This window comes from Rhineura floridana, chromosome 8 (genome assembly GCF_030035675.1).
Source record: "Rhineura floridana isolate rRhiFlo1 chromosome 8, rRhiFlo1.hap2, whole genome shotgun sequence".
NCBI lineage: Eukaryota > Metazoa > Chordata > Lepidosauria > Squamata > Rhineuridae > Rhineura > Rhineura floridana.
Genome location: NC_084487.1, coordinates 22,379,310 through 22,395,547, shown reverse-complemented (window position 1 = coordinate 22,395,547; position 16,238 = coordinate 22,379,310). Strand labels below are relative to the sequence as shown.

Below are 16,238 nucleotides of genomic sequence, written 5' to 3'. Positions count from 1 at the left end.
GAACAGAATAATGGACTTTGGAATTGCAAGACCTGGGTTCAAGTTCTGCCCCTAATATAGTCGCTGGGTGCTGAGTAAAATGGGAAAGGTAGAGGGAAAGATGTGAGAAACACAATGATTGAACCAAAAAATGCCTCTGCATCCCAGACATGACTAGAATCTGGCAACAGATGCATAGTTTTGCTTGTTGTAGAAATAGCCAAATACCAGATCAAGGCTGATTAGGATCTGGCAGGCTTCCGAGACATGTTCAGAGGCTTCATCAATGTCATAGACTGTGCAGAGCATGTTCAAAAACCTCCTGCAGCGATTTCACCACACCATGTTGGCCCAACTGACCTTTGCTCATATTTGCAAATTAGGCCTAGCAGGGGTCCTAATTAGGCCCATGAGGGTCTAATGCGACATCAGGTGCAGGGCAGACATTTCCTGTCATTGCTCCTGAAGGAGCCCAGGGTGGCAGACATGAACAAAACAATTTAACAAGAAAAAGAAAAGCATACTAAAATTAGTTAAAAACATCCCAAAACACAAAAACTTTCTAATACACAGTTAAAAGCATTATTTCATCAGTGATCTCCAGGTTGCCAGGAAAAGTCCGCTTCAGCCGAGCAGCTGATCACTACTTAAAGCAAGCCCAGCAAGAAAAGGCTTCCTTTGCATGTGTGGTTTGAAATCAAACTGGGTGGGCAAAGGAAGCAGGGTTTTCAGCACCCACCAATCAGCTGAATTCCAACTGCGCAGGCAAAGGAAGTGTAAAAGAAAACGCTTCTTTTGCCCATGTGAGTTGAAATAAAATTGCATGGGTAAAAGAAGCAGGGTTTGCAGCAGCCACTGATCAGCTGGTTGGTGGTAGCGGCAAACTTTACTTCACCTGTGCGGTTTAATTTCAAGTGGGTGGCTAGATTCTGGCTGGGAACATTGTAACAGGAATTGACTCCCCAGATTTCCCAATCACACTCCAGATGTTCTGTGGGATCCTGTTTTGCCCAAGTATTTCTAGAGCAGAATGGAATGGAATCCACCCATCTTTGCAATATACACAATAACCCCCTTAGAAAATTCTGTCTGTTAAAATGATTACTAATTTTGTAGGAATACTCTTCAAGTTTGCCCACATTTGGAAGAATTATTTTCCTCACATTGTTTTCTTCCTTGAAACAGCAGTCTTTTTCTTTTCTTTTTTGTTTGCTTTTTAATGTTTGCATGATTCAGTTGTAAACAAAAAAGAGTCTCGTGGCACCTTAAGGACTAGCAACACTAATTGGTTATGCAGCAGTAGACTAACATGGTGATAAATAGTTCTTGTAATTGCTGTTCACTTTGTTGTAAGCCGGTTTGCCCATAATTTTTTTGTGGAAAGGCGGCATACAAATAAAATAATGAAATTTTTCAGTCTTAACTAGGGATGGGTGAGAAACGATTCAGTTCGCATTTCAGGCTGAATCTATCATATTTGCACTTCCAAAACTATATGAGAACCAAAACAACCTTCGAAATCCATGCTTATTCAAATTTCGCAGTGTAGTTTGCCAAGCAAACAATGTTTTCAAAAATGCATATGTTAGGGGAAAGCGTGCATAAAAATGAAAATATCAGTGAAAATAACATTAAAAATTCATTATGTGATGAAAAAATGCTTGCAGAAACGTTGACATTAGTCAAAACTTCCTGCAAAAATGTGTTTATTAGGAGAAATGTGCACTAAAATGCAGGAGGATTTTTATTTTGTTTTATTTGCAAATTGCTGAAGAAACGTGGAGAACTGAAGTTAAGACTGGAAAAATTAGAAATGGAGAGAAGGGAAATTGACAGATCTTTTCATCCCTAGTCTTAACTCGCCTTCTCCAACCTGGTGTCTCCCAGATGTTTTGCAATACAACTGAAACCCTGGAGAGCTGCTGCCAGTCAGAGTAGACAGTACTGAACTAGGTGGACTGATTCAGTATAAGGCAGTTTCCTATGCTCCTGTGCAGCACCCGTTAGTCCCAGCAAGCGTGGCTGTGCTAGTTCGGGCTGATGGGAGTTGTAATCCAAAAGATCTGGAGGGCACTAAGTCAAAGATGACTGGTCTTAACCAAGTAAACAAATGCACCATACTCAGACGGTAAAGCATTTAATTCTTCATAGCCCACCATGTGAGGATCCAGATAATCGGTTGCTGTAAATGCATCCTACATTTTTATTGACTTGGCTGCTGAGCATCACCCGACTATGGGTTGCATCCAGTGCTACACCAACTCAGAGTGGACCCATTGAAATTAATACCCATGGCTCGCTTCAGTCCATTAATTTCAGTGGGTCTACTCTGAAGGAAACTCATTTGGATGCAGCCCTTTCGCACAAATGCAAGCACATTCACGTGAGCTTTAAAATGATGTGCCAAACATCCCACAACACCCCTGCTCCATTGCCAACAAAAAAATAAAATAGATCAGAAGCAATGCCAGCCATTTCTTTGTAAAGTTTTTGCTTTTTAAAAAAATGCAGTGACTTTAAATGCTCTGCTGACTTCCACTCCAGTGCTGCAGCTTACACCTCACAGATTTTCTAAATAAAATAGTGAGCCAGAGTACAGTCCTCCTCAGTAGCAAAGCTGTCCCTGTGCGCCTTAGTGGAATAGGTGGTCACACTGCTGACTGTGAATTGGGGTTAGTGTCACACTAAGGGGGAAATCTGAGTGTTGCTTTTTAAAATATTAGGCTGCCTTTACATGCGGTTTGGCCATTGGGCCATTGACTGGCATCAGGAAGATGTATTTCATGGGAGATTCTAAAGATTGAGGAAGGGGCTGTAGCTCAATGGTAGAGGACATGTGTGCATGCAGAAGGCCCCAGGTTCAATTCCTGGCATCTCTGGTTTCAAAAAGGACCCAGTGTCAGGTGATGTGGAAGACCTCTGCTTAAGATGCTGGAAAGCTGCTGTCTCTCAGAGTAGGCAGTGCTGGGTTAGAAGGAGCAAGGATCTGAACTGGTAAAAGACACTTTCACATAATACTCATTATATACTGTTAAGAAATTGTGCGTTTAGTGTGGCAGCACCTACTCTTTGGAACTCCTTGCCTATTGATATCAGGCAGGCACCTTCGCTGTATTCCTTTCAGCGCCTGCTTAAAACTTTTCTGTTTAGGCGACCCTTTCCAGAACATAGATGTTGATCTATTTTAATCTTTTCAGTTAGTAGTGTTTTAATTGTTTTAAATGTGTTTTTAATTACTTGTCTTTAACTGTTTTATTGGGAATTTTAATTTTTGTAAACTGCGTAGAAGTCTTCATATTCAAGCAGTATATACATTTTGTTAAATAAATAAATATGAACTTGGGACCTTCAGCATACAAAGCATGAGTGCCACCACTGAGCTGTCATGCCTCTCCAGATAATCTGGACTGACCATGTAACATTTCAGTCTCTTAACAACCCAGAGAGGAGCTTACTTAAGCAGGGGTTGATTTTTAATATAGGCCTCCCACATGCAAACCCATTGCTCTGATCACTGCACCACATTGCCTGCTTTGACCTCTCTGCTCCCCTCAGGTTAGCTGCAAGATACAAATAATCCCTTGAAATGAAGCATGCTCCCATGGCCTTTTAAAGTAATTTAGGAAAAGGCTATGTTCTAGTCAGTCCCTCTCCTTAAGTATGAAAGGAAGTACTAGACATTGTTGGCAATTAAGGGACGAGCTTTGGTGTAGGTCAGTGTTTTCAGGAAAAAGCAAAATGGTTAAAATGAAAAGAATTTTCAGCTCATATAGCTTCTGTTCTGAATTTTGTTCAGTTTATATCCTCGAGCCAGTTTGGTTTTCTAGACTGCCTTAAAATTAGCTGGGTGTGCAGAGCTAGCCTGCAAACTTTGTACTGAAGCAAGCTTTCTCATGACATGATATTTGTGGTATTTCCTGCTTCCAATCTGGCTAGACGTAGTGCGTGAACCACATCTTCCCCCTTTTCTTTTTTATTTGCAGAGTCTCCCCTCCCCATTTTAAAAATGCATTTATGTTGACAAGAAGATAAGCTCTCTGTCTAAATCCTGGCCCTGCAATGCTCACAACTTTCTTTAGAGCACTTTTAATTTAAATCTAGCATCAGGATTTGGATGGTCCGAAGGAAGCATTAAAAAGATCTGGATTAAAATGCCATGTATTAAATATGCCTTCTAAGTAGGGCTGCCAGCTAACTGATTAAGGAGTTGTTAGTTAATTAACAGTCTACATATCAACCAATAACCAAATAATTAATTAGAGTTAAATGAATTTGCAGGTTATCAAAAACTCATTTAGGTGCCTTTTTAGGGATATTGGAGTACAAAATTGACAGTGCAATCTTAGACATATCTACTCAGATGTCAGTGCCATTGAGTTCAATGGGACTTGCCCCTGGATCAGTGTTATATGATTGCAGCCTCAAAAGTACATTTTAATAGACAAAACCTACCACTCATGATTAAAACTGGGGTGGACTTCTACCTTTTACATCTAGGGTGGAACTTCAGCTTCTGATGAGAATGGGAGCATTTCTGAAGTGGTCCCAGACCCCTTTTATTTCTGGAAGTTTCTGGGCCTGTTTTATAAATACTGGTAGATCTCCAGGGATATTTAAAGCCTCCCTATCCTTTCCTCAAATCTGAAAAGATCTGCAGGTGTAACAAATAGTAGGTTAAAGCTCCTCCCCATTGCTGGTCTGGGTGTGTGTGTCCAGATTATTTATTTATTTGTTTTATTTATTTATTTCACTTCTGCCCTTCAGCAGAGCTTCCAGGGTGGTTTGCAATAACAAAATAAAGTACAAATAAAATCCTAAAGTGTGCACATTTTAAATACATGTTGGTATATTTTTTGAGCTGAGCCCTATATAACAAATTATAGGGAAGTGTGAAATCTAAAGGATAATCTTGTTTCAATTCCCATATTAATTTGGGAGGTGTAGATCAGATCAGGTTCCATCAGAACTCACAGAAGTCTAATTCCTCAGACACCCCTAGCTTGGAGGGGTGATTTTAAAAAAGGGGGGGAGAAGGGCCTGTGTGGTGAATGAAGGATTAAACAGATACTGCTTCCTACAGAAAGTTTTGTATTTAAAAACAATGCAGAGGAAGAGAGTTTCCTGGGAAGATGGGTTGTTAAACCAGTTTGGGAACTGAGGGGAATAGGGGTCTCCTAACAACTCTCAGCACCTTAATGAACTACAGTTCCCAGGATTCTTGGGGGAAGCCATGGCTATTTAAAATGATACAATACAGCTTTATGTGTATAATGCAGATGGGGCCTTAGTGAAGTGATTTCAGCTTTTGAATTTATTTTTAGGGTTAGGTCTTTTTACTCTCTTTAATTTTTTTATTGTATTTATTGTTAGTATTTTGAATATCAATACTGAGAGAAGCTGGGGTAACATTTCCCCACCCACTCAATAAATGAAAGGCAGTGATGGTGGAATGATGTAACTGTTGTGACCCAGTAGCTGAAGGACTGTGTGGTATGTGTGGGTTTTGTGTCTGCCCTGAGATCAGGATAAATGCATAGTGGAACCATCTTGACATATTTTTCCAGAAATTTATTTGGCAAACTCCAAAACTCCTTTCTCAAATATATTAGCGATAAACAACAATGCTAGCCTTGCGTACAATGGTGGTAGTGGCTCAGTTTGTTCAAGGAAGAACATTTGTACTTTTCCTCATTGCCTTTTCAGGTTTGTTTTGGCTGCTGCTTTTACTGATGTTCTTCATGGGAATATAATTTCTCCTGCATACCAGAGGAGGTTTTTGAACACTGCACAGTTCCAATTAGCATCCAGGCATGACTCAGCATGCTGTAGGGTCGGGCTGTCAGTGGTGGACATAAATGATGCTAATCCCAGAAGGCTTTTGGGGGAGTGGGGGAGTGGGTGGGACTGTGCAAAGTTGTTGCATCTGGCTGAGAATATCCCTAGGCCAAAATTTACAGGAAAAAAGGAAGAATCTCTACTTGAGATTGGCTTTGAGACCAGAGCTCAGCCTTAGCAGTAGATCTAGTCATATGTTTGGACAAAGCAAACAGGAAAGGATATAGCTTAGTGGTAGAGCATCTGGTTTTCTTGTACAAGATCTCAGGTACAATCTCTGGCATCCCCAGGTAGGGCTGGGAGAGCCTTCTGTCTGAAATTCTGCAGAGTCAGTACTAGTGAGTGTAGAAGAATACTGAACTAGATGGATCAATGATCTGACTTGGCATAAAGCAGCTTCCTATGATCCTGTTATGTAGGTTGATGGACTAGGGATGGGAAAGAATTTAACTGAAACTGAACTTGGTACTGGACTCCCTGATAATTCACACATCTGCTATCTTTGTGGACTGATCCTGAATGCTGTGGCTTTTCCCGACACCGCATTAAAAAAAACCCCAGCATTAAATATAACCTTAAACCAACCAGCATGTCTTTGGTTGCTAATGTGAAATTGACCAGGAAGAGGGAGAGCATGTGTAACTGATCAGTCGTTCTTTATTTGCTAACTCCCTACTGGCACTGTGTGAGTTTGTGTGCATGCATGTGAGAGCTGCATTGAGCAGGAAAGGAGGCAGAGTGAGCGGTTGGCAGCAGTGAGTGGCTGCATTGCAGGTAGTGGAGGTGCGCACCCCAGGTGGCACACAGGCTGGCCAGGGACCAGAAGTGGAGGGAGGGGGAAGAGAAGGAGAGGTAGATGTTGGCTGGCTGGTGGGAGGGTGGAGGGACTGACAAGCAGGAGGCAAGGTGAGGAGTGCCATGGTTGGATGGCTAGACTGACAGGCAGATAGGCTGATATAGTTAGGGAGAGCGTGTGTGAAATTGATCAGCATGTTTTTGCTTGCTAACAATCCGAGGAAAGCAATGGATAGCAGGAAAATAATGAACACGGACTGAAACTGCCTGCCAATTTGGCGGAATGCAATCTGAACTGACACCAGCAAGTGGATTCCATCCCTATGACGGAGTAATATCTGTTTCAGTGACATCATTTATATATCCCCATACCATTATTGCCTCAAAGTTGATTGTGGCACAGGCAGCAGGAGTTTGTGACTCATCTTGACAAGAGCAGGAGGGTCAGGTTGTGACATGGAGCACAGGTAACCCTCAGAGCAAGAAGCACAAGTGGCATACTTGGGGTGCAGTTTTAGTTAAGGGAGATGGGACAGAATGCTCCTCCTAGTCTCTGCATCTTTTTTGCATTGTGCAAAGTTGGGGTTTGGATTTTGGTAATTTGGAGGAATCTAGCATGTGGCATCATGACGAAGCCATCTAGAGTGAACTCAGTGCTTCTTGGCCTTACTCCAGGGAATGCGGAGAAGAAAAAAATTGTGGGCAACTGAAATTTTGGAGTTGACTGTCATTGCCAGGAGTACAGGAGTAATGGAAAAGTTGAGTCAAGGCAAGGTTTTGTGAAGCCTTCCTCAGCCTGATGTGCCCTGAATTTCACCAAAAACCAGTTCAAAGAACTTTTGATACAGTTTTTCTTGAGGTGTTCAGGAGTAAGATAGCCCATGAGGCTGGTTTTCCTTCCAGTTTTTCCAGCTAGTAAACTTACGTTAAATCCACCCCAATGCACGGTGGGAGAAGAAGGGGGGTGCTTATGTAGTATGCAACAGTGGGCCCTGTCTAATACTCTGACCTTGTGGCACACTTGCCAAAAAAGTTAGTCACTTTTGAGGACCTGCTCACAATGCAGAGAAGTGTTTTGAGTCTGTGTAAAATCCTGCAAATCTCAACGCATTTGCACAAAATGAAGGGTACATGTATGTGTGGCCCTCCAGACGTTGTTGGACTGCAACTCCCATCATCCTGAACATTGGCTATGCTGGTTGAGGCTGATGGGAGTTGGGGTCCAGCAGCACCTGATGGGCCACTAGTTATCCATCCCTGCTACAAAACATCTGCAGAATATTAATTGCTTGTTATTTGCCTGCTGACAGCAGGAGGGATACCTCTTACTAGTCCTTCGGCATGCTTGGATGTAGCTTGTTCATCTTTACAATGTCTCCCTAGCAGATAAAAGACAGCAAGGTGAACAGAGACAAAACACCTAAAGAAGAGTCCAAGCCTGGCTGGGATCGCAAGAAAGGAATTCCTGACTCGAAGCCACAGAATGGGGAGCGTTTCCCGGAATTCTCTGCTCACAAACTTAAGCATACAGAGAATGCATTTAGGTGAGATATGCACTCATGCTAGGGTGTGTTTATAACTGGGCCTGATGTTGCCATTTATGGGTCTCCGTTGCAAGATGATGGACTGTGCATTGGGAAAGACTGAAGCTGCTTTTACTTAAAAGCGTTTTTTGTTTCAATTAGTCTATCATGTGAACATAAGGATATGTTGGCTAGAAAGCCCATTCACATTACCCGTGCTTCCTGCTTTTTCTTCCCCACTGACAAAAATTGCACAGTGAAGTCAATAGTATATTAAGCACTCAGAAGTTTAACCTTCTGAATGGCATTACTTTAATCCTGCAAAGTTTCATCTTGCTCAGTTCACACTGTGATGCACTGGACCATTTGTTCAGGTCAGCAAGAGTGGTTTGGGCTCCTGTGTGTAACACTGACTCTTAAAAAAAAATATATATATATAAGTGGTAAGTTAGTTAAAAGAGCCACTGTGAGTGAGATCCAATGTGGTGCAGTGGTTACACTGTTGGACTAGGACCAGGGAGACCCACTCAACCATGAATCTCACTGGGTGACCTTGGGCCAGTCAATGTCTCTTAGCCTAACATACCCCACAGGGTTGTTGTGAGGATAAAATGGAGAGGGGAAGAACATTGTGTGCCACCTTGGGCTCCTTGGAGGAAAGGGGGTGTGTAAATGTAAAAAACAAATAAACAAAAACAAATGTTATAATGAATGCCCCAGATTTGATGCAGGTTGGATGTTGGCAGAAATTTGCTGGGAGGGGAGGAGCTGGCCTTTTCCCCATGTCTCCCTCCCCCCTTCGCCCCACATGAAGGTTCTCTAAAGAAACCTGTTTTTGGACTGTATCACTTTAAACAACACGGTGAGAGCTCACAGGACAGCAAAGCGACATAGTGGAAACACCAGTGATTGAACCTCATTTAGCCAGTTCTTCTGATTTGTCCAGATTCATTGCATGTTCCCAGACCCCTCTTGGAGACTCATCTCAATGTAACCCTGTGAAATCAACACTCCTCTGTCTATCTAGTGATTGGATTAGCCAGCTGTTCTGTTTTAATCTCCCCCCTCTTTTCCCCTGTGGCTGTTTCAGTAGATGTGATGATACTGTAAATGTCACTCACAAGTCTACATTTGTGTAAAGCTGAAGCTATTTAGAGCTGTAAAGGTGATTCCAAAGCTGCATATGTCTGCAAACCTAAACTTTGCATGTTTGAGCCATATAAAGCTACTGTGTGAATAAGGCCTCCAGAGAGATTCAAAGGATATTGATTGACTTACTCTATTTGATTTCCCAGGCTTTTGGTCCTATTGGACTTGCAGAGTATATTAAAATATCAAAATATGTAATAATAAAACAATACACAAGATAACAGTATATACCTTTTTAAAAAGTTACATAAAATACAAAAAAAGAGAAACAAACACATAAGACACACTAAAACATATATACTTTTCAGCTCCCCCTCCAAACAAATTCCAAGGACTACAAAAAAAATTAGAAATATAATAAAAACAATTAAAAACATACATATAACATATTAAAAGTACATACATACATATAATATTAAAAGTCTAAAGAGAGCCACAGCATAAACATGAAAAATAAAATGGACTGCCTTCAAGTCGATTCCAAATTATGGGCAACCCTATGAAGAGGGCTTTCATAGTAAGCGGTATTCAGAGGGGGTTTACCATTGCCTCCCTCTGAGGCTGAAAGGCAGTGACTGGCCCAAGATCACCCAGTGGGCTTCATGGCTATGTGGGGGTTTGAAGCCTGGTCTCCCAGGTCATAGTCCAACACTCCAACCACTGCACCACACTGGCTCTTGCATAAACATAGCAGTAGAGATAAAACAAGTTAGGTAAAAAAAGTGTGAGTAGGTAAAGAGCTCTTTGCTTGGTGCCAAAATGACTTCATCAGGGTAGGTGTCAGATGAACCCCCCTAGGAAGACCATTCCAGAGCTAGGGGTGCTACTACTGAAGAGGCCTTTTCTTCAGGAGCCCCACTGCAGTGAAATATTGTAATGTGATTTCCTAATTCTTTAATGTGAATGAGTCTACGCATTAAAGCAGAATGAGCTAGTCGGATTCTGGATTCCACCATCTCAGACTGCAGGTAGCGGAGTTATATTTTCAGTGTTCTCCACATAAAAAGCTTGTGTATATCATGCTTTGCATTAGGGAGAGAGCTCGGCTAGAACCTTTCTCCCTGGTGTGAAAGTGAATTACACTGAGGGAGCTTTTCTCTTATGTGGAAGAGAATTCAAATCTATAGTATGTCCTTCTACAGCCTGACGTGGTCCAGCCAAGGATTCTGCAACTTGTTTGCCGTTCCGTTCTGGCCCATGTGTAGATTAATGCTCACCACACCAGCTCTGACAAGCCAAAGGAAATTCTTTTCATTGTTGCTTGCTTTTTCCTCTCCCAGCCGCCCTGGCCTCAAAACCACCCCAGATTCTGCAGAAGCCAAGCCGGTGTCCCATGTGGAGGCTGGCAAACGGGTGGAGGAGCTGCGCCGTCGCCGAGGTGAAAATGAGAGCGAAGAGTTTGAGAAGTTGAAGCAGAAGCAACAAGAGGCAGCTGTGGAACTGGAGGAGCTGAAAAAGAAGCGGGAAGGGCGCCGGAAGATTCTGGAAGAAGAAGAGCAGAGGAAAAAGAAAGAAGAGGCAGAAAGAAAAGCACGGGAGGAGGTACCAGCTAGGGATGGGGAAGAAATTCGAATTTGTTTGCATTTTAATGAGCTACCTGATTTGCACTTCCCAGTATGTGAACTGAAACGCAGGTATCCTTTCAAATATGCATATCTCTGAATTTTGCGATGCAGTTCCCGAACCAAATAATGTGTACAAAAATACATATATTAGGGGAAAGTGTACTTAAATGCATTTATTCATGATGATGGCATATAAAAATGCATTATATTAGGGAAATTTGCATGCAAAAATATGTATTTTATTCAAAACTACAGATTAATGTGTGTTTATTAGGAGAAAATCAGAAATGTGTGGAACTGAATTTAAGGTTGGAAAAACAAGAAACTGAGAGAAACAGAAACTGACAAATTTGTCCCTCCTCAGTGACAGCCCCTTGGTGTATTCAGAATAAACATGATAAGTGCGCAAACAAGCTGTTGTTGACATGGGAACCTGCCTGATACTAAGAGAGACCATTATTCCATCTAGGTCAGTTTTGTCTACACTGATCAGCAGTTCAGTTTTTTTCCAGAAGGAGCCCAGGGTGGCAAATAAAACACTAAAAACACTCTAAACATCTTAAAAACAGACTTTAAAATATATTAAATCAAAGCATGGCACAAGACAAGAGGGATTATTGATTTGCAATGGAGTTACTGTACACAGGAGCCAACTTCAGGGCAGAGGCTTGGATGTGAGGGTCCTACAGTCCTAGTATTACCCGAATAGATACTCTGCCCTGATAGGAGAAATGTATTGTTATTATTTATTTATTTAGCTCCATCAGATGCAAATGACACTATACATAAAACAAAACAATAAAAGTCCCTGCCCCAAAAGTCATATAATCTAATATTAAAACAAACGGTCTTTTCTTTTAAAAAAAGTTTTAAAAACATCTTAAAAAGCAGTTCCAGCACAGACGCAGACTGGGATAAGGTCTCTACTTGAAAGAGGAAGGTCTTCAGTAGGTGCCGAAAAGATAACACAGATAGTGCCTGTCTAATATATAAGGGCAAGGAATTCCAAAAGGTAGGTGCCACAACACTAAGGTCCACTTCCTATGTTGTGCGGAATGGACCTCCTGATAAGATGGTGTTTGCAGCAGGCCCTCACTTGCAGAGTGCAATGATTGACTGGGTATATAAGGGGTAAGACGTTATTTCAGGTATGCTGGTCCCAAGCTGTATAGGGCTTTGTACATTAAAACCAACACCTTGGAACTTAGCCCGGTAGCTAATAGGTAGCCAGTGCAATTCTTTCAGCAGTGGGGTGACATGTTGGTGAAACCCTGACCCAGTGAGCAGTCATGCCGCTGCATTTTGCACCAGCTGCAGCTTCTGGAGCAACCTCCAGGGCAGCCCCACATAGAGTGCATTACAGTAATCCAGCCCGGAGGTTACGAGTGCATGGACAACAGTGGTCAGGCCATAACTCGATGGTAGAGCATCTGCGTTGCATGCAGAAGTCCAGGTTCAATCCCTGGCATCTCAAAGCAGGGCTGGAAAAACACTTACTGGCTTAAACCCTGGAGAGCCATTGCCAGTCAGTGTAAACAATACTGTGCTAGATGGACCAGTGGTCTGATTTGGTATAAGGCAGCTTCCTATGTTTTCTTCTGTTATTTGGGCTGGCTCATAACAAAGTTCTCTGGGTGGCTCGTGAAATAAAATCCAATTATGGATTAAATGCATTAAAATGCAGTAAGATAAAAATGCAGCTTTAAGTTCAGAAGCAGAGAGCAGAGAATAAAAACCAGCAAAGCCAAAGCAGGATTAAAAGATGCAAGTGACCCCCGAGGCCTGATGGAGACACTGGGATGAAGGTCCTGTTCCTGTGGTGGAGGGTAGGCATGTGCATATCACCCACCATATTCAAAACGTAATGTGCAGTGCAACTGCTCTATATGTGCAGAGGCTCAAATTCCATGATTCTTCCCCACATAAACAAACAAACAAAAAAGATGAGTGTGTGCTCTGACCCACCATGCATATGGATTTCTACATGGAGTAGCTGCATTGCAGTTTATATCCTGAGCATGGTGAAGAGGAGCTGCCCAGCCTTCCACCACAGGGACAGGATCATTGATAAGTGTTTGAACTGGGCCTAATGAATTGTGCCTAGCTTCTTGTACGTCTCCTACTTAGGCCGCTCTTTTCCTTTGGCAAACATCCCTTTAGTGGTATTGTGACTCACTCATATGCAGATAGAGAACTAACTGCAATATACTCTTTCAAAGCTTTAGGATTAAATAGACTAGTTGTGCTATTTGATGTAGCAAATGTTGCTGATAGGCCTTGGAATGTACAATTGAAGATAGCCCACTTGCCCTGCAATAGCTAACTAAGCAACTTATAGCTCTAAAATGAGTACCCGGTATATGCTGGAGGGTAAAGAAAGGCCGGGGAAGGAACTGGCAATCCCACCCCATATATACGGTTTGCCTAGTAAACGTTGCAAGACGGCACCCTAAGAGTCGGAAACGACTCGCACTATAAGTGTGGGGACACCTTTACTTTATTACATCATAGGGTATGACAGCAGACGGTGTCAGCAAGATAGTGTGAAACTGAAATGGCAGACTTACTTGTAAGAGCAGTGAATGACCACTGTGACGTCAAAGATCCTGAAATAGTTGTATTAGCTTCAGGGCCTTACGTGGCAAAGAATAATAGTACTTTCAGAGCATATTTAACCCTTACCTAAATTGTAAACCTTTTGAAATTGCCTGGAACAGGCATGTGTTGTTTCCACTACTAGCACAATGGTGTTGGGAACCTGTGATCATATGATGCTAGATGCAACTCTCATCATTCCTGAGATTCCTATTCCCCCCAAAGAGCAACAAGGGATTGATTATTAAACCACTCTGGGCATTGTAGCCAGGTCCAGCGATAGGTATGACTGGGCCCTTGGGCACCAGCCTTCCCCAGGCGTGCAGCTCCTGCCTGTTCCACCTGCCTCTCTCCTGTCTTCTGCTGCTGCGCATGCTGTGCGCGCAGGGCACAACCAAGATGGCGGCGGAGGCTTCTCTAAGAGGCTGATGCCCCACCACAATCTTGGTTGATGGCATGCATGCGCAGTATGCTCTGTGAAGGGAATAGGTGTCTCCTAACAACTCTTAGCTACTTTTACAAACTAGTTACCAGGATTCTTTGAGGGAAGCCATGACTGTTTAAAATGGTACGATACTACTGGACATGTATATTAGATGTGGCTCTAGATAACCTTTGATATGATCTAACAGGGCTCACCTTTCTTTTTTTATTTTGTGTGTGTGTGATTGCTATAATATTATATGAAGTGCAATATCTGGAGTGGAGTGACTCCAGCCTTTATGTGTGACAGTACATATTCTAGCGGGGGCTTTGTTGAAACATCTTTATAACTGCTGTTGCTTGTTACCTGTCCTGAACGCCAACGGTATGCCGCCATGGGCTCCTACTGGGACAAAGGGCAGGATATAAATCTAATAAATAAATTTATTTATTTAATTTATTTATTATTTGATTTATATCCCACCCTTCCTCCCAGCAGGAGCCCAGGGCAGCAAACAAAAGCACTAAAATAACTTTAAAACATCATAAAAACAGACTTTAAAATATATTAAAACATCTTTAAAAACATTTTTTAAAAAGCTTTAAAAACATTTATTTATTATTTATTTTATTTATTATTTGATTTATATCCCGCCCTTCCTCCCAGCAGGAGGCCAGGGCGGCAACATCTTTAAAAAGAAAGAAAGAAAAGGTTTAAAAACATATTAAAAAGCAATTCCAACACAGACGTAGGCTGGGATAAGGTCTCTGCTTAAAAGGCTTGTTGAAAGAGGAAGGTCTTCAGTAGGCACTGAAAAGATAACTGAGATGGTGCCTGTCTAATATTTAAGGGAAGGGAATTCCAAAGGGTAGGTGCCACTACACTAAAGGTCTACTTCCTGTGTCATGTGGAAAGGACCTCCTGATAAGACGGTATCTGCAGGAGGCCCTCACCTGTAGAGCATAGTGATCGACTGGGTATATAAGGGATAAGACGGTCTTTCAGGTATCCTGGTCCCAAGCTGTATAGGGCTTTGTAGACCAAAACTAGAACCTTGAACTTGGCCTGGTAGTTAATAGGTAGCTAATAGGTATTATAAATAGTAATAATAAATAATAAGGGTAGGGAAGGAATGTAAATCCAACCCCCCCCCATTCATTATGCATTGTGCCTTTGGTAGGAAGAGAAGAGGCGGCTGAAGGAAGAAATCGAGAGGAGAAGGGCAGAGGCTGCCGAGAAACGCCAGAAGATGCCCGAGGAAGTCCAGAGCGATGAAAAGAAGCCGTTCAAGTGTTTCACCCCAAAGGGTTCCTCTCTCAAGGTGAGTCTTCCTTGGGATGACCTTGCACGATATGGATAACTACATCCACCCTATGAAGGTATTTTAGCTGGCTCTTGGTAGCCATACCACTTTAATCGAGGTGTGATAAAATGTATCCCCTCTTTCAGATGCTGGGAACCTTTGGCCCTCCAGATGTTGCTGAGCTGCATCCCCATTCAACCTCGACAAGCAAGGCTAGTGGGCAAGGATGAAGGGAGTTGTAGTTCAGCAACATCTCGAGGGCCACAGGTTCACAACTCCTGCCCTGTTTCACTTGTAAAGTATGTGCGGAAAAGATTCCACTTCCTCCTGCATGCTGATGATGATGCTACTACTTAAACATTCTAAGTGCTGTACAAAAAATCAAAGCAACAATAAAGGCCCTTGCCTGTAAGCTCACTTCAATGTTGCATCTCTATTTGGTTTTCGTACATAATGCCCTGGCTGTATCTGACTGCACGGTTGTGCTCCATAACTGTGTAAAGTCTTTATTCCTATGTGGTGCTGTCTGGAGCCTGACCCTTCATGAATAAGGTTTCCAGGTTTTGTGTGTGTTGAGCTCCTTGGCTATTTTAAGAGTTTTATGACAAAAAAGAGATATTAAGAGTCCCCACCCCCAGCATGCAGATGTAGTCATCGGAGGAAAAAGCTTTGCCTGCTGAATTTGCTGTGCAGCTGTAAAAGGCACCAGAGGTTTTCCAGGAGAAGCAGAAAGCATGGCAACCTTGCCCAAGGGAAGTGCTGTAGCTCAGTGGTACAGCATCTGCTTTGCATGCTGAAAGTCCTAGGTTCAATCCCTGGCATCCTCTGGTAGGGCTGGGAGAGTCTCTGCCTGGAGACTGCTGCCAGTCAGTGTAGACAGTACTGAGCTAGATGGACCAATGGTCTGACTCAGTATAAGATAGCTTTCTGGTGTTTTTGTGAAGGGGTCGGGTTGCATGGCAATATATACTGTTGCGCACCACCCCAGTCTCCGAGCGGAGATTTTCAGGTGTCCCTGCGCTTGCCCATGGTTTGGTTTCCTTGGTCAGACTGTGGTGTCTTTATGAAAT

At 42.5% G+C, this 16,238-nt stretch overlaps 1 protein-coding gene across 13 annotated transcripts in view; it reads left to right on the top strand.

The window, feature by feature from the left end:
- CALD1 (caldesmon 1) overlaps positions 1–16,238 on the top strand; it is a 284,763-nt gene that overhangs the window by 251,297 nt on the left and 17,228 nt on the right. For 9 of the 13 annotated variants that reach the window (XM_061638519.1, XM_061638524.1, XM_061638527.1 and 6 more), the window contains 3 exons: positions 7,993–8,153; positions 10,562–10,823; positions 15,046–15,186. In XM_061638519.1, the coding sequence (XP_061494503.1) occupies positions 7,993–8,153; positions 10,562–10,823; positions 15,046–15,186 (564 nt within the window). The remainder of the gene's footprint in view (positions 1–7,992; positions 8,154–10,561; positions 10,824–15,045; positions 15,187–16,238) is intronic. The other 4 variants (XM_061638523.1, XM_061638528.1, XM_061638531.1 and 1 more) reach the window with 1 other exon arrangement.